This window comes from Phyllobates terribilis, unplaced genomic scaffold (genome assembly GCF_046119375.1).
Source record: "Phyllobates terribilis strain yellow unplaced genomic scaffold, ASM4611937v1 Scaffold_2__4_contigs__length_985480577, whole genome shotgun sequence".
Lineage (NCBI taxonomy): Eukaryota > Metazoa > Chordata > Amphibia > Anura > Dendrobatidae > Phyllobates > Phyllobates terribilis.
The window spans coordinates 158,724,531-158,742,788 of NW_027362762.1; the positions used below are offsets into that span (position 1 = coordinate 158,724,531).

General features: G+C 51.8%; 1 protein-coding gene across 6 annotated transcripts in view; it reads right to left on the reverse strand.

Annotated features, from left to right (window-relative positions):
- The window catches only part of HDAC7 (histone deacetylase 7), a 439,476-nt gene that overhangs the window by 130,162 nt on the left and 291,056 nt on the right, over positions 1-18,258 (reverse strand). For 3 of the 6 annotated variants that reach the window (XM_073663179.1, XM_073663178.1, XM_073663185.1), the window contains exon 1: positions 1,676-2,257. The exons of 1 other annotated variant lie outside the window; for it this stretch is intronic. In XM_073663179.1, coding sequence (XP_073519280.1) covers positions 1,676-1,799 — 124 coding nt within the window. In that variant the 5' untranslated portion in view covers positions 1,800-2,257. Of the gene's footprint in view, positions 1-1,675; positions 2,258-18,258 lie in introns of those variants that run through there. 2 more of the 6 variants (XM_073663180.1, XM_073663181.1) reach the window with 1 other exon arrangement.

Consider the following 18,258-nt stretch of genomic DNA (forward strand, 5'->3'; position numbering starts at 1 on the left):
TTTATTATCATAAACGTCACTCTGATTTTTGCAATTTTTTAGATAAATCTTTTCATTTCTCCCATATAGCACTAGGGAAGTCATGTCTTTGCCATATAAATAATATGACTGAGATAATCGGCTGACACACACTCCCGGTTCATAAAGCACATGCAATCATCCACCTTATTTGGTCCTCGTTTCCACCAATGGACGATGTGATGTAACTTTTAGTCTGACTTTGGTGACAGCACAGGTCACGCATCCAAAAATCGCTCTGTGCAGAATAATGGCGATGAATGGGATTGCATGGCGACCCCTAGGGTCATGTGACTGCTGTACGCAAGGTACAAAAATTCAGAACCAGTTGGATTTTTTGCAACAAGCTCATTGCCTTCCTCCCCATTATCCTGTACACAGTGAACCCCCAAGGGCAGGGCCCTCTACCCTCTGTACCAGTCTGTCAATGATAGTTTGCTCATTGTAATATATATCTGTATTTTGCAGGTTACCCCTTCTCATGTACAGCACCATGGAATCAATAGTTCTCTAAAAGTAAATAATAATAATAATAACTCCATTCACCTCCATTACACTGCGATGTAACAGAGCGATCTTTGATCATGCAACCCACGTTGTGGCCAAAGTCGCCATCTATCCCATTCTTATGTTAACAGGATCCAGAAACAATTATTTATGTCTATGACCGGGCATTATTTTTATTTTTTTTGGGGGGGGTCCAATTGTTAAACAATGTACTGTCAGAGGGCACCGCCAGACCATGTACTCTATAGCTGTTCCACTTCTGGAGGAAATATGGAAAAGTCATCTTGGCTATTTTCATCATATACTATGTTATTTTACAGGAAAATGGCGCTGTAGGTAACCAACAGTGGCTCACACTATAGAAATAACACTCATGATGTGTCAGTATGAGGGGGATGGGAATGCCAGTATTCACGTGCCCATCGTTAATGTGTCGGGCCAGCTCTGTGCTTTTCACATCCTGAACTTTATGGGATTTAATAGCGAAAGTAAATATTTTACTCCTAAATGTTTCCATTGTTATTGTATTTTAATAATATGTTTTGTTCTGTTTATGGTATCATTTATGTTATGATGCCGCTAAGTAGTAGTATTTATTACGTTGTTACCATGTAATAAAATGTTTCCAAATCCTAACAATGAATCTATTGAAAGCCTGGCAGGTGGTGCCTGAGCCCCTCTCCGTTTTCTGTGCAGGTCAAGGTGATCTGTCTCTTCAAGGGGATCAGCTCAAAAGGTTTGACACAGTTATTGCAAAACCTATAAGCAGCAGTGTTTATGGGGCAGGAAGAACAAGATCTCCAGGGGTCAGGGGTCTATCCTGCTCCTGTTTCAGCTGCCTTGGGGCAATGCTGTGGGGTCGTCCTAGCCCCCCCCTGTCTGGGGCTGAGGTCACTGGTGTCACTGTGAACCATGGTCACACCTGATGTCACGCAGGGCAGCATTACAGGGATGGCACATGGCACGGGTGTGGGCATCATGTCTACCCAGGTTACTAAACACTGCAGGGCACAAAGTTACCAACACAAGGTCCCAGGAGCATGGAGGCTGCACACTGCACTACAGGCATACAACACATGGAGAGAGACATGCTGAGACTTGTGGTCCCTCGGCAGCTAGAAAAGCAATGGAATAAAGTAGGGCCACCTACCTGCTCCGCTGGCACCACCCTTGTGCCCGAACCTCAGGCCCGGTTCGCCCCTTCTGATGCCATCTGTGGAAGAAGCAGAATCAGCCTCGTAAATGGTGTTTAACATTTGATGTAATCCAGGCATGGAGGCGAGGGGATGAAGGGATGGCAGTCCTGGGCACTGTCCTGGGCACGGTCCTCACTGCTGCATGGGGACGGTGCCCCTCTGACACATTGGCTGGAGGCTGCCCGGCAAATCCATACACAGGGCTCAGAAATAGGTGCCAGGAGCTAGAAGAAGGCAATCCGACCGCCAGCTGCAGCCTCAGTCCATGCCAGGGTCCTGTACGTCAGCACACGGGCACTGAAAGTTTACATGCCATCCGAGGAAAGAGGACGAGAAGGACGAGGGCAGCAATGCGATCCCCTCCACACCGGTATGGCCAATGGCAAGGTGCCCGCTGTGCCCTGGCACTGCCCGCCGCTTCACCTGCCCTGCCTGGGAACGGCTGTGCATGCAGGCAGCTCTGGGTGTGCACACAGCATGGCTACACCACTGCCCCGAGCTCAGACTGACAGAAATAGATCGGCAGGAGGAGGAGCCGGCCAAAAATAGAGCAGCGACTATCAGAAGCAGCGCCGCGCACACAAAGGGAGCAGCATTGTCTGCGGGGCCAATCAGGACGGGCCGGCACTACTACTACCCACCCCGGGCGCAGGACGGGCCGGCACTACTACTACCCACCCCGGGCGCAGGACGGGCCGGCACTACTACTACCCACCCCGGGCGCAGGACGGGCCGGCACTACTACTACCCACCCCGGGCGCAGGACGGGCCGGCACTCCTACTACCCACCCCAGGCGCAGGACGGGCCGGCACTACTACTACCCACCCCGGGCGCAGGACGGGCCGGCACTACTACTACCCACCCCGGGCGCAGGACGGGCCGGCACTCCTACTACCCACCCCAGGCGCAGGACGGGCCGGCACTACTACCCACCCCGGGCGCAGGACGGGCCGGCACTCCTACTACCCACCCCAGGCGCAGGACGGGCCGGCACTACTACCCACCCCGGGCGCAGGACGGGCCGGCACTCCTACTACCCACCCCAGGCGCAGGACGGGCCGGCACTACTACTACCCACCCCGGGCACAAGAAGGGCCGGCACTACTACTACCCACCCCGGGCACAGGACGGGCCGGCACTACTACTACCCACCCTGGGCGCAGGACGGGCCGGCACTACTACTACCCACCCCGGGCGCAGGACGGGCCGGCACTACTACTACCCACCCTGGGCGCAGGACGGGCCGGCACTACTACTACCCACCCCGGGCGCAGGATGGGCCGGCACTCCTACTACCCACCCCAGGCGCAGGACGGGCCGGCACTACTACTACCCACCCCGGGCACAAGAAGGGCCGGCACTACTACTACCCACCCCGGGCACAGGACGGGCCGGTACTACTACTACCCACCCCGGGCGCAGGACGGGCCGGTACTACTACTACCCACCCCGGGCACAGGACGGGCCGGCACTACTACTACCCACCCCGGGCACAGGACGGGCCAGCACTACTGCTACCCACCCCGGGCACAGGACGGGCCGGCACTACTGCTACCCACCCCGGGTTCAGGACGGGCTGGCACTACTATTACCCACCCCGGGCACAGGACGGGCCGGAGCTACTGCTACCCACCCCGGGCACAGGACGGGCCGGTGCTACTGCTACCCACCCCGGGCACACGACGGGCCGGCACTACTGCTACCCACCCCGGGCACAGGACGGGCCGGCACTACTACTACCCACCCCGGGCTCAGGACGGGCTGGCACTACTATTACCCACCCCGGGCACAGGACGGGCCGGCACTACTACTACCCACCCTGGGCACAGGACGGCCCGGCACTACTACTACCCACCCCGGGCGCAGGACGGGCCGGCATTACTACTACCCACCCCGGGCACAGGACGGGCCAGCACTACTACTACCCACCCCGGGCACAGGACGGGCCAGCACTACTGCTACCCACCCCGGGCACAGGACGGGCCGGCACTACTGCTACCCACCCCGGGCACAGGACTGGCCGGCACTACTACTACCCACCCCGGGCTCAGGACGGGCTGGCACTACTATTACCCACCCCGGGCACAGGACGGGCCGGCACTACTACTACCCACCCCGGGCACAGGACGGGCCGGTGCTACTGCTACCCACCCCGGGCACACGACGGGCCGGCACTACTGCTACCTGCCCCGGGCACACGACGGGCCGGCACTACTGCTACCCGCCCCGGGCACAGGACGGGCCGGCACTACTGCTACCCACCCCGGGCCGGCACTACTACTACCCACCCCAGGCACAGGACGGGCCAGCACTACTGCTACCCACTCCGGGCACAGGACGGGCCGGCACTACTGCTACCCACCCCGGGCACAGGATGGGCCGGCACTACTAGTACCCACCCCGGGCACAGGACGGCCGGCACTACTGCTACCCACCCCGGGCACAGGACGGGCCGGCACTACTACTACCCACCCCGGGCACAGGACGGGCCGGCACTACTATTACCCACTCTGGGCACAGGACGGGCCGGCGCTACTGCTACCCACCCCGGGCACACGACGGGCCAGCACTACTGCTACCCGCCCCGGGCACAGGACGGGCCGGCACTACTGCTATCCACCCCGGGCCGGCACTACTACTACCCACCCCGGGCACAGGACAGGCCGGCAATACTACTACCCACCCCGGGCACAGGACGGGCCGGCACTACTGCTACCCACCCCGGGCACAGGACGGGCCGGAACTACTGCTACCCACCCCCGGCACAGGACGGCCCAGCACTACTACTACCCACCCCGGGCACAGGACGGGCCGGCACTACTGCTACCCACCCCGGGCACAGGACGGCCCAGCACTACTACTACCTACCCCGGGCGCAGGACGGGCCGGCACTACTACTACCCACCCCGGGCGCAGGACGGGCCGGCACTACTACTACCCACCCCGGGCGCAGGACGGGCCGGCACTCCTACTACCCACCCCAGGCGCAGGACGGGCCGGCACTACTACTACCCACCCCGGGCGCAGGACGGGCCGGCACTACTACTACCCACCCCGGGCGCAGGACGGGCCGGCACTACTACTACCCACCCCGGGCGCAGGACGGGCCGGCACTACTACTACCCACCCCGGGCGCAGGACGGGCCGGCACTCCTACTACCCACCCCAGGCGCAGGACGGGCCGGCACTACTACCCACCCCGGGCGCAGGACGGGCCGGCACTCCTACTACCCACCCCAGGCGCAGGACGGGCCGGCACTACTACTACCCACCCCGGGCACAAGAAGGGCCGGCACTACTACTACCCACCCCGGGCACAGGACGGGCCGGCACTACTACTACCCACCCTGGGCGCAGGACGGGCCGGCACTACTACTACCCACCCCGGGCGCAGGACGGGCCGGCACTACTACTACCCACCCTGGGCGCAGGACGGGCCGGCACTACTACTACCCACCCCGGGCGCAGGACGGGCCGGCACTCCTACTACCCACCCCAGGCGCAGGACGGGCCGGCACTACTACTACCCACCCCGGGCACAAGAAGGGCCGGCACTACTACTACCCACCCCGGGCACAGGACGGGCCGGTACTACTACTACCCACCCCGGGCGCAGGACGGGCCGGTACTACTACTACCCACCCCGGGCACAGGACGGGCCGGCACTACTACTACCCACCCCGGGCACAGGACGGGCCAGCACTACTGCTACCCACCCCAGGCACAGGACGGGCCGGCACTACTGCTACCCACCCCGGGTTCAGGACGGGCTGGCACTACTATTACCCACCCCGGGCACAGGACGGGCCGGCGCTACTGCTACCCACCCCGGGCACAGGACGGGCCGGTGCTACTGCTACCCACCCCGGGCACACGACGGGCCGGCACTACTGCTACCCACCCCGGGCACAGGACGGGCCGGCACTACTACTACCCACCCCGGGCTCAGGACGGGCTGGCACTACTATTACCCACCCCGGGCACAGGACGGGCCGGCACTACTACTACCCACCCTGGGCACAGGACGGCCCGGCACTACTACTACCCACCCCGGGCGCAGGACGGGCCGGCATTACTACTACCCACCCCGGGCACAGGACGGGCCGGCACTACTACTACCCACCCCGGGCACAGGACGGGCCAGCACTACTGCTACCCACCCCGGGCACAGGACGGGCCGGCACTACTGCTACCCACCCCGGGCACAGGACTGGCCGGCACTACTACTACCCACCCCGGGCTCAGGACGGGCTGGCACTACTATTACCCACCCCGGGCACAGGACGGGCCGGCACTACTACTACCCACCCCGGGCACAGGACGGGCCGGTGCTACTGCTACCCACCCCGGGCACACGACGGGCCGGCACTACTGCTACCTGCCCCGGGCACACGACGGGCCGGCACTACTGCTACCCGCCCCGGGCACAGGACGGGCCGGCACTACTGCTACCCACCCCGGGCCGGCACTACTACTACCCACCCCAGGCACAGGACGGGCCAGCACTACTGCTACCCACTCCGGGCACAGGACGGGCCGGCACTACTGCTACCCACCCCGGGCACAGGATGGGCCGGCACTACTAGTACCCACCCCGGGCACAGGATGGCCGGCACTACTGCTACCCACCCCGGGCACAGGACGGGCCGGCACTACTACTACCCACCCCGGGCACAGGACGGGCCGGCACTACTATTACCCACTCTGGGCACAGGACGGGCCGGCGCTACTGCTACCCACCCCGGGCACACGACGGGCCAGCACTACTGCTACCCGCCCCGGGCACAGGACGGGCCGGCACTACTGCTATCCACCCCGGGCCGGCACTACTACTACCCACCCCGGGCACAGGACAGGCCGGCAATACTACTACCCACCCCGGGCACAGGACGGGCCGGCACTACTGCTACCCACCCCGGGCACAGGACGGGCCGGAACTACTGCTACCCACCCCCGGCACAGGACGGCCCAGCACTACTACTACCCACCCCGGGCACAGGACGGGCCGGCACTACTGCTACCCACCCCGGGCACAGGACGGCCCAGCACTACTACTACCTACCCCGGGCACAGGACGGACCGGCACTACTAGTACCCACCCCGGGCACAGGATGGCCGGCACTACTGCTACCCACCCCGGGCACAGGACGGGCCGGCACTACTACTACCCACCCCGGGCACAGGACAGGCCGGCACTGCTACTACCTACCCCGGGCACAGGACGGGCCGGCACTACTACTACCCACCCAGGGCACAGGACGGGCCGGCACTACTACCCACCCCAGGCACAGGACGGGCTGGCACTACTACTACCCACCCCGGGCACAGGACAGGCCGGCATTACTACTACCCACCCTGGGCACAGGACTGGCCGGCACTACTACTACCCACCCTGGGCACAGGACGGGCCGGCACTACTACTACCCACCCCGGGCGCAGGACGGGCCGGCACTACTACTACCCACACCGGGCACAGGACAGGCCGGCACTACTACTACCTACCCCGGGCACAGGACGGGCTGGCACTACTACTACTCACCCAGGGCACAGGACGGGCCGGCACTACTACCCACCCCGGGCACAGGACAGGCCGGCATTACTACTACCCACCCTGGGCACAGGACTGGCCGGCACTACTATTACCCATCCCGGGCACAGGACGGACCGGCACTACTGCTACCCACCCTGGGCACAGGACGGGCCGGCACTACTACTACACACCCCGGGCACAGGACGCGCCGGAGCTACTACTACCCACCCCGGGCACAGGAAGGTGCAGGCTCATACCCACCCCAGGGACAGATCCACCCCGGGCACAGGAAGGTGCAGGCACCGACCCACCCCGAGCACAGGAAGGTGCAGGCACAGACCCACCCCGGGCACAGGAAGGTGCAGGCATAGACCCACCCCGGGCACAGAAAGGTGCAGGCACAGACCCACCCCGGGCACAGAAAGGTGCAGGCACAGGCTTCCTCCCTCAGGTACCTGCAGCTTCTTCTGGCCAAATAGATAGAGGACTGTGCTGAAGATAATGTAAACCTTTCCCCTATGACAGGAGCAAGTGCCTGCCACATGGAGGGAAATGGTTACGGGCTTCTGGCTGCAGTGTGACAGGGGTTAATTCTGCCCTAAGTTTATCTGACAAGTTCCCCAGGGCATAAACGCTGCGCTTCGTTTTTGTACAGCAAAATTAATGTGAGTTCACTAAAACTCATGCCCACTTTAACGACGCTGCAAAGCTAAGATTTTTGCAGCACATTTTTTTTTTACCCTTTAGGCAGTGTTCACACTTTGTATAAATAGTGCATTTTTCCTCTGCCTTTTTTTTATGCATTTAATTATCCAAGCAAAGCGGATGTGATTTCATGAAAACTCATGTCTAACGATGCCCTTGAGTGGTGCGTTTTTTAATTCCTTTTTTCTAAGTCTGAAAAACACATTTATAATGTGCACTTTAAGTGTGGAAACAAAGCTATTCTGAAGTAAAAAAAAAGATAAAAAATGCTTCAAATCTGCACCAAAATGCATTAATTAAAGGAGAGAATACATCAAAAATGCCCAGCAAAATCACAACAATTAGAGAAAAACATATGGGTAAAAAGCAATATTGACACTACATGTGAACACGGCCTTTGACTTTTATGTCAAACTAGTATAATTAGGTTTGATCCAAGGTTCTAGGACTGATTGCCTTTTCTCTGGGTCAAGAAGGAATTATTCCCTGTGATGCAAATTGACTGAATGTGTCCTGGGGTTTTTGCCTTCTTCTGGATCAACAGATTTAGGCATAGGGATTTGGGCAGCACAGTGGCTCAGTGGTTAGCACTGCAGCTTTGCAGCACTGGGGTCCTGGGTTCAAATCCCACCAAGGACAACATCTGCAAGGAGTTTGTATGTTCTCCCCGTGTTTGTGTGGGTTTCCTCCCTGTTCTCCGGTTTCCTCCCACACTCCAAAGACATACTGATAGGAAATCTAGATTGTGAGCCCCAATGGGGTCAGTGCCCATAATGTCTGTAAAGCGCTGTGGAATTAATGGCATTATATAGGTGAGTAAAATAAATAAATTATTAGAATCATAAGAGTAATACAAAATATACAACTCATTAAAAAAATTATAAACTGGCTCATTTGTAATTGTAATATTGCAGCAATAATAAAAATAGTAATAATACATTTGTGAGGCCTAGTCCTAGTATGTTAATGTAGGGAGTACAATTGGGGGAGAAAGGTTGAACTTGATGGACCTAGGTCTTTATTCAACCTACGTTACTATGTTAGGCCGGTTTCACACGTCCGGATATCTCCGGTACCGGAGATGTCCGTGTGCGGTATCAGGATCACACGTACCGGCGCTTGGGAATCAGCTCTACAGTTAGTGCTGTTCCCAAGCGCCGGTGCTGAATAGTGGTGCTGCCCTCATCGTTGTTCCCTGCCCTGTCATTCACTGAGCGCAGCTCCGGAACGCTCATTCTCCCTGGCTCCTCAGCAGCAGCGGTCGCATGGATTACAGTGAGGGACACCTAGGACATGTGAGTATATGGATTTTATTCTTATTTTTACAGGTGGGGACACTGCGGGAGCGGACACTACTACCCTCATCATTATCCCTGCTGGTGCTGATCGCAGCGCCGGCAGGGAACCTTGATGAGGGCAGCGTTCAGCTCGGGAACAGCACTAACTGTACACTGATTTCCAGGCGCCGGTTCGTGTCACAGTGATGACACACAGATGTCATCCGTGTGTTCAGCGTGAGGCACTGTTGTGGACCGTGTATCCGCATAAAAACGGACTTGTCAGCGTGTGGAGCACACGGACACACTGTCTGTGAAAACACGCTGAGATGTGCACAATCCCATTCATTTGAGTGGGTCTGCATGTGTGAGTGTCTCCAGTACGTATGGAAGCTGTCACCACTCGTACCGGAGATACTGACGTGTGAAAGAATCCTTACTATATGGCAGCCTGAAAAAAATCATGTAAATTGCAATTGCGTTTTTAAGTGAGTTTCTGATCTTAATGCACAAAAAAGTGTCAAATCTGCATCAAAAAGGGAAAATGCATTTAAAGAAAAACAATAAACCGAGCAACTGTTGTGTACTTTCATGTGGACATCAGTGGAAAACGTGCAAAAATAAAAAAAAAAGCAGGCAGTGATTCTGCATGTGGGAACCTAGCGTTTATCTGCAGACCAATGGAAGATCCAGTTATGTTTGGGAAGATCTGTTGACAATCTGATTTCTGGGTAGGATATCTATAAACGTTGCTCAAGCAGAAGGGCAGATATAGGGCATGTGCACGCAATGTCTTTAAGACGCTGGGAGAATCTGCGAGTATCTGCTGGAGTCTTTTCTGTTGTTTTTGCAGCAGCTCTGCCGCTGGCCTCTTGCCTCTAAACTTTCAAGTATATAGAGCGGGAGGGGGGGGGGCTTCCAAAGTAAGACACCCAAAGAATGGGCAGGTCACTACTTTTAACCACTTCAAGGTATCTGAATCCTGAAGCGGTTAAAAGAAGTGACATAAGCTGGAACATATGCATTGAGTTCATTTTTTGCTGTGCTTTTTCAGGCGGAATCCCCCTAATGAAGATGCCGGGTGCACATTCCTTCACATATCGATCATGAATGACAAGCTACTCGGAAAACGGCCGTTTGAGGACTTATTTGTATGGCCAGCCTTATTCTAGCTACAGCAGAAAAGGGTCAATATAATCTAGCTGCATTGAGGACGGGGCCGAACGCACCCGTACCATTGTTGGGAAGTTATGGTTTTGGAGTGAAAGAGGTTAATCGGGGCATAGTGCAGCATGGCAGGAGTTAATTGGTTCTTATTGTAGCGTTGAAGGGGATATCCTATTCAGGATTCAACATGGATGGGGTTAACTGGTTCTGAGTACAGTGTGTTTTAGAACATTCAGTAGAAGGGGTTAACAGGTGTAAAGTAGAAGGCTTTATTTGGGGATTATCCGGTTCCTATTACAGTGTGGACAGGGTTGACTGGTTCAGTGCAGCCTGGAAGGATTAAGTCATTTCAGAGTGCAGTGTGGAAGGAGTTAACTGGTTCTGCAGACAGTATACCAGGGACAGTTTGTACTGTGCAATTTATTGACATTTTGTTTCAGAATATTGATAAAAGATTAACAATCAGACGCACTCGTAAAGTGAGATCATTTCCCAAGTGGTGACGACAGGAAATTTGTTTGCAAACAGCCTTTAAGTGGAGAGTGTCAAGCTGGTATAGAGAGACTTATAGGCATAGAGAGACTTAGAGGCGTAGAGAGACTTAGAGGCGTAGAGAGACTTAGAGGCGTAGAGAGACTTAGAGGCGTAGAGAGACTTAGAGGCGTAAAGAGACTTAGAGGCGTAAAGAGACTTAGAGGCGTAGAGAGGCTTGTAGGCGTAGAGAGGCTTGTAGGCGTAGAGAGACTTGTAGGCGTAGAGAGTAGTGTTGAGCGAGTATTTTCTGTTCCGAGTATGCTCGGGCTGAGCTCCGAGTATTTACAGCTGCTTGGTGATATGTTTGAATCACTCCCGTGTGCATGATTTGCAACTGTTTGACAGCTTTATTACATGTGAGGAATGTGTAAGAAATAGACATTCCACACATGTAATAAAGCTGTCAAACAGTTGCAAATCATGCACACCGGAGTGATTCAACCATATCACCAAGCAGCTGTAAATACTCGGAGCTCGGCACGAACATACTCGGCGAAAGGGTTAATAGAACATACTCGCTCAACACTAGTAGAGAGACATAGACTTAGAGAGGACTTATAGAAGTACAGAGACTTAAAGGCGTAGAGAGACTTATAGGCCAGGCTGTGCTCCTGGGTTCTGCAAATTACCCCTCTTATACGTGGAAAAAAGCTGACTCTCTAGTGCCACCCATTGCAGTATTAGTGGCTTGCTGAAGTATTAGGGTATGTTCACATAGAGTTTTTTGTTGATCATCTTGAAGCAGACTAGCTCCAAAATCCATATCAAAGTATATTGAGAATGGATTTGAAGCTGTTTTTGATGTGAATCGTGGAGTGAATCTGCTTGTGAATCTGCTTAAAAATCTACAGAAAAACTCCACGTGAACTTGCCCTAATAATCGTCTAATGACCTCTGGCAAAGATTGTTTTTGAAAAAAGGGTGTAAGGATCTATGACCCATGAGTTTTCTCAAACATTCTTGTTAGTTGTCGCCTTGAATTATGCGTAGTCAACATTCCCTGGTTAATCATACACCACCTGGTAGTGTGTAGTACAACGCTCGGTCCAGGCTGACTCACGGGTGTCTACAGTACGAAAGCCCATATTTTTAGCCACATTCGTAATCATGTCGCAGGGTGCACATAGTGTCTAGTATGTCCCGCAAGACATGTCTTGGATGTGTCATCTATTCCCACTTATATTTGGCAAAGATATAAAACAAACAGATTCCTTTAATATTACCAGCACACTTTTCCGCTTTCTTCACTTATTCACTCATACTGAAACAATTTTGATGTGTAAAACAAGACTCCAGTGATGTATTCCATTGTGAGCTGAAGAAAATAAGAGCGGTCTTCAGGGACTCGTGGGAGGTGATTTCACCAGTGCTAAAATTATTTCTTATCTTCAAACCATCATATGAGCAGTTAAATGTCAGCTGGAATATATATCCAGCCGATGCTTATATATATATATATATATATATATATATATATATATATATATATATATATATACACAGTACAAACCAAAAGTTTGGACACACCTCATTTAAAGATTTTTCTGTATTTTCATGACTTTGAAAATTGTACATTCACACTGAAGGCACCAAAACTATGAATTAACACATGTGGAATTATATACTTAACAAAAAAGTGTGAAACACCTGAAAATATGTCTTATATTCTAGGTTCTTCAAAGTAGCCACCTTTTGCGTTGATGACTGCTTTGCACACTCTTGGCATTCTCTTGATGAGCTTCAAGAGGTAGTCACCGGAAATGGTCTTCCAACAATCTTGAAGGAGTTCCCAGAGATGCTTTTAGAACTCTCCTGTTAGGTTTTTTCTATCTTGCTGGTCACATGACCTTTTTGCCTATTTAATCCTGCTCCGCCCTTCTGGTCCTGCTGGACTTCATTGTAATTTCTTCTCTTAAGCGAGCCAGGTGCTTTGTAACCTTTCTCAGTCTGTTTAGCTAGGTCTTTTGACCTTTATGTTCTATGTTGTGTGTTTGTCTTTTTACTGCTACAATTTCTGCTAGGAGGTGTCCATCTTTCTCCCAGTCCCTAGTTCTTGTAGGGATCCCTCCCTCACATCTATAGGTCTTCGTTCAGACTAGCTGAGGACTTTAGCGGGTCTGATCGCAGGATCAGGTTCCCCGTTACATCGTAGGGATCTAGCTTAGTTCTATTGTAGGGACAGATCTCCTGTCTTTCCTTAGTGCTTGTAGCCTATCATAACAGTAAGTCCAGCCCAAAAATATCTCTAAGGAAAGACCTCCAGTTTCCATCATGGTGTCGGTTCAGGATTTGGCTCAACGCCTGCAAGGACTCTCTCTGGAGGTAGCCGAGCTCCAACAACATGTGAGTAGCTGTTCTGGAGCGCATTTTCTGGAGCCAAAGGTACGAATGCCTGATTTATTTTTTGGTGAACAACAAGATTTTTTTTCCTTTAAAAATGCTTGTTTATTGTATTTTCGTTTGCGACCCAGATCCTCTGGTGATGAATCACAGCGCATAGGGTTCATAATGTCACTTTTGCGCAAAGAACCTCAGGGATGGGCCTTTTCTCTCCAACCTAGTGATCCGTGCTTTAGATCAGTGGATAGTTTTTTTTCTGCTTTGGGGTTGTTGTATGATGATCCTGATTGTGTCTCATCAGCTGAGACGGAATTGAGACCTTTGAGTCAGGGATCAGGTAATGTGGAAAATTATTGTACTCACTTCCGTCGGTGGTCTGCTAAGTCGGTGGTCTGCTCAGGTGGGGTGGAACGATTCAGCTGTGAAAAGTTTGTTTCTTGCGGGGCTAGGAGCAAGGGTTAAGGATCTGCTTATTGCTTATCCTACACCTGGAAACTTGCAGGAGGAAATGCAATTAGCTATACGGGTGGACAGGAGACTGCGTGCAAGGGTTAATGAGAGTAAATCCTTTGCCATGTCAGCTCCTAGTCTTGAGAGGGTCTGTACTGACATTGGAGAGCCGATGGAGATTGGGGCGATGTCACCCCGCTCTCAGGAAAAAGACCGCAGGTTTTCTGAAGGTTTGTGCTTTTATTGCGGAAAATCTGACCATTTCATTAAGAACTGTGTGCTTCGTATGAACAAAGAAAAAAAAAAAAAAAGTCAGTTACGCCCGTATAGCCTGTTTAAATACTAAGGGGGTATTTCTTTCTGCTACTACTGCAGCTCAGGAAGAATTAATTGAATTTCGGGTATTTGTGGATTGTGGTTCTACTCAATGTGATTGATGGGGGATTCTTGGAAAAACTTAAATTAAAACCCAAACCTTTGTCATCCCCTATTGCCGTGGTTTCTGTCGATGGCTCTCCCTTGAAATGTGTTACTCACAAGGTTTATGAATTTCCCCTCACTACTAATGGTATTCACCAAGAAAATTTGGATTTGGTAGTATTAAATAATTTGCCTTCTCCAGTAATATTGGGGTTACCCTGGTTAAAATTGCACAATCCTGTACTGGATTGGTCTACTAATGAAATTAAGTCCTGGAGCCCTAAGTGTTATGACAAGTGTTGTAACGGGCGCATTGCTGCTGTGGATAAAGGGGAATTACCTGTACCTATTCAGGATTTTTGGAAAGATTTTTCTGAGGAGGAGTCGCAAATTTTGCCTCCCCATAGAGACTATGATTGTACCATTGAATTTGTCCCTGGAGCGACTCTTCCTAAAAGTCATTTATTTAATCTTACTATTCCTGAGAGAAAGGCTTTGGAGGAATACATACAGACGAGCTTGGCCGCCGGTCATATCAGACCCTCTAAGTCACCTGTGGCTGTTGGATTTTTTTTTGTTAAAAAAATGGACGGCGGTTTACGTCCTTGTCTGGACTTTCGCGAGATTAATAAAATTACAGTACGTAATCCCTACCAACTGCCATTGATTCCTGATTGTTTAACCAGTTAGTGGGGGCCAAGTGGTTCTCTAAAATTGATCTCCGAGGGGCATACAATTTGTTGCGCATGAAGGAGGGTGATGAATGGAAGACTGCTTTTAACACTACTGTGGGTCATTTTGAGAATCTAGTTATGCCTTTTGGTCTTACCAATGCACCAGCATTTTTTCAGAATCTTATTAATGACATCCTTAGACCTTTGATCGGCAAAAATGTGGTTGTGTATTTGGATGACATTTTGATTTATTCGCCTGATCTGGAGTCTCAGTGGCGGAGCGTACGTGAGGTATTACAGTTATTAATTGACAATTCGCTTTTTGCTAAGCTAGAGAAATGTGAGTTCGCTGTACAGAGAATTAGTTTTTTGGGCTACATTATCTCCAGCGAGGGCTTTGAGATGGACCCGGTGAAAGTTCAAGCTGTGCAGGAATGGCCTAGGCCTATTGGTTTGAAATCGATACAGAGATTTTTGGGTTCACCAATTATTACAGAAAATTCATTAAAAAATTTTCTATTATTGTTAAACCACTGACCGATCTCACCAGGAAAGGTGCTAATACGGTTCAGTGGACTACTGAGGCCATTGAAGCGTTTGTGTTTCTAAAGGTTCAGCTCTGCCCCCATCCTTATGCAGCCTGATGTGACTAAGCCGTTTTTGGTTGAGGTTGATGCTTCTTCTGTGGGGGTCAGTGCGGTGTTGTCTCAGGAAAACAAGGATGGAGTACATCCCTGTGCCCTTTTTTCAAAAAAATTTTCTGAGACTGAACTTAATTACGATATTGGTAATCGGGAATTGCTGGCTATTAAACTCGCATTTGAACACTGGCGTCATCTCTTGGAAGGTGCTGAATTTCCCATTCAGGTTTTCACTGATCATAAAAATCTGATCTATCTTGATGCTGCCAAGCGCTTGAATGCCCGTCAGGCTAGGTGGGCACTTTTTTTTTCGCAGTTTAATTTTTACGTTACTTACATCCCGGGTACCAAGAATGTTAAAGCTGATGCGTTATCTCGCAGCTTTTCTCCCATGGTCGGTGCTGAGGAGGAGGAGAGCATTTTACAAGAAAGTGTTGTGATTGCTGCATTGGACTCCGTTTTGGAAGATGAGATTCTTAAAGCACAGGAGAATGCCCTATCTAACACTCCCCATGGATGGTTGTTTGTGCCTAGGACCTTTAGGAGAGATTTGTTTGTTGAGTGTCATGAGTCTCCGTTGGCAGGTCATCCAGGAATTTCTGAGACCAAGAGACTTGTGGGTCGCAGTTTTTGGTGGCCTGGATGGCAGAAGGAAGTCATTAAGTGGGTGCGTCAATGTACTGTGTGTGCTAGATCTAAGTCTTCTCATACTCCGGCTGCGGGGTTGCTTTGCCCTCTGGAGGTTCCTAGTGCACCTTGGACTCATCTGGCTATGGACTTTATTACTGACCTTCCCTCCTCTGAGGGTTTCACTGTCATCTGGGTGGTCGTGGACCGTTTTAGCAAGATGTGTCACTTGGTTCCCTTCATCAAACTGCCCTGCGCTAAGACACTCGCTAAGGCCTTTGTCAAGGAAATTGTCAGACCCCATGGTGTTCCTACTGACATTGTTTCTGATAGGGGACCTCAGTTCGTGCCTCGTTTTTGGCGTGCCTTTTGTGACAGGTTGGGAGTTCATTTGTCGTTTTCATCTGGATATCATCCTGAGTCTAATGGCCAGACAGAAAGGAAGAATCAGGATGTTGAGCAGTTCTTGCGTTGTTTTGTGGCAGAAAATCAAGAGGGGTGGTCTGAGTTTCTGCCGCTTGCTGAATTTGCTCTTAACAACCATACATCCTCTTCTGCTGGGTGTTCACCTTTTTTTTGTTGTTCTGGGAGACATCCGTCTTTTGGGTCATTCTCCAAATTGGTATCGGCTGTGCCTGAGGAGGAGAGTTTTTCCGGTGATTTGGAGAGAGTTTGGACGGATGTGCGTGGTAATCTTCAGGAGGCTAACAAAAAATCTAAGAGGTACTTTGACAGGAAACGTCAAGAGGTTTTGTTTACGGTTGGTGACATGGTTTGGTTGTCCTCTAAGAATCTGCGGTTGAGGATTCCTTCTAAAAAATTGGGCCCCAAGTTTGTAGGGCCCTTTAAGGTGCTTCAGGTAGTTAACCAATCTGCTGTTAGGTTGGAGGTTCCTACCTCCTGGAAGATTAATCCGGTGTTTCATGTTTCTCTATTGAAAAAAGCTGATGTATCAGATAGAGACGCCACTGACCCTGTTCCTCCGGTGGTGGAGGACGGGGAATATGAAATTTCCCGCATCCTTAATTCTAGACGGTATAGGGGGAGTTTGCAGTATCTCGTCGCTTGGAAGGGTTTCGGTCCCGAGGATAACTCATGGGTGAGGGCGGATGATGTTCCTGCTTCCAGACTTGTCAGAGCGTTTCACAAGAGGTTTCCTGATAAGCCTGGGCCTAGGGGATCCGGAGGATCCTCATAGAAGAGGGGGTACTGTTAGAACTCTCCTGTTAGGTTTTTTCTATCTTGCTGGTCACATGACCTTTTTGCCTATTTAATCCTGCTCCGCCCTTCTGGCTATGCTGGACTTCATTGTAGTTTCTACTCTTAAGCGAGCCAGGTGCTTTGTAACCTTTCTCAGTCTGTTTAGCTAGGTCTTTTGACCTTTATGTTCTATGTTGTGTGTTTGTCTTTTTACTGCTACAATTTCTGCTAGGAGGTGTCCATCTTTCTCCCAGTCCCTAGTTCTTGTAGGGATCCCTCCCTCACATCTATAGGTCTTCGTTTAGACTAGCTGAGGACTTTAGCGGGTCTGATCGCAGGATCAGGTTCCCCGTTACATCGTAGAAATCTAGCTTAGTTCTATTGTAGGGACAGATCTCCTGTCTTTCCTTAGTGCTTGTAGCCTATCATAACAGATGCTTAGCACTTGTTGGCCCTTTTTCCTTCACTTTGCGGTCCAGCTCACCCCATCACTCTCCTTCTTGGTCAAATAGCCCTTACACAGCCTGGAGGTGTGTTTGGGGTCATTGTCATGTTGAAAAATAAATGATGGTCCAACTAAACGCAAACCGGATGGAATAGCATGCCGCTGCAAGATGCTGTGGTAGCCATGCTGGTTCAGTATGCCTTCAATTTTGAATAAATCCCCAACACTGTCACCAGCAAAGCACCCCCACACCATCACACCTCCTCCTCCATGCTTCACGGTGGGAACCAGGCATGTAGAGTCCATCCGTTCACCTTTTCTGCGTCGCACAAAGACACGGTGGTTGGAACCAAAGATCTCAAATTTTGACTCATCAGACCAAAGCACAGATTTCCACTGGTCTAATGTCCATTCCTTGTGCTCTTTAGCCCAAACAAGTCTCTTCTGCTTGTTGCCTGTCGTTAGCAGTGGTTTCCTAGCAGCTATTTTACCATGAAGGCCTGCTGCACAAAGTCTCCTCTTAACA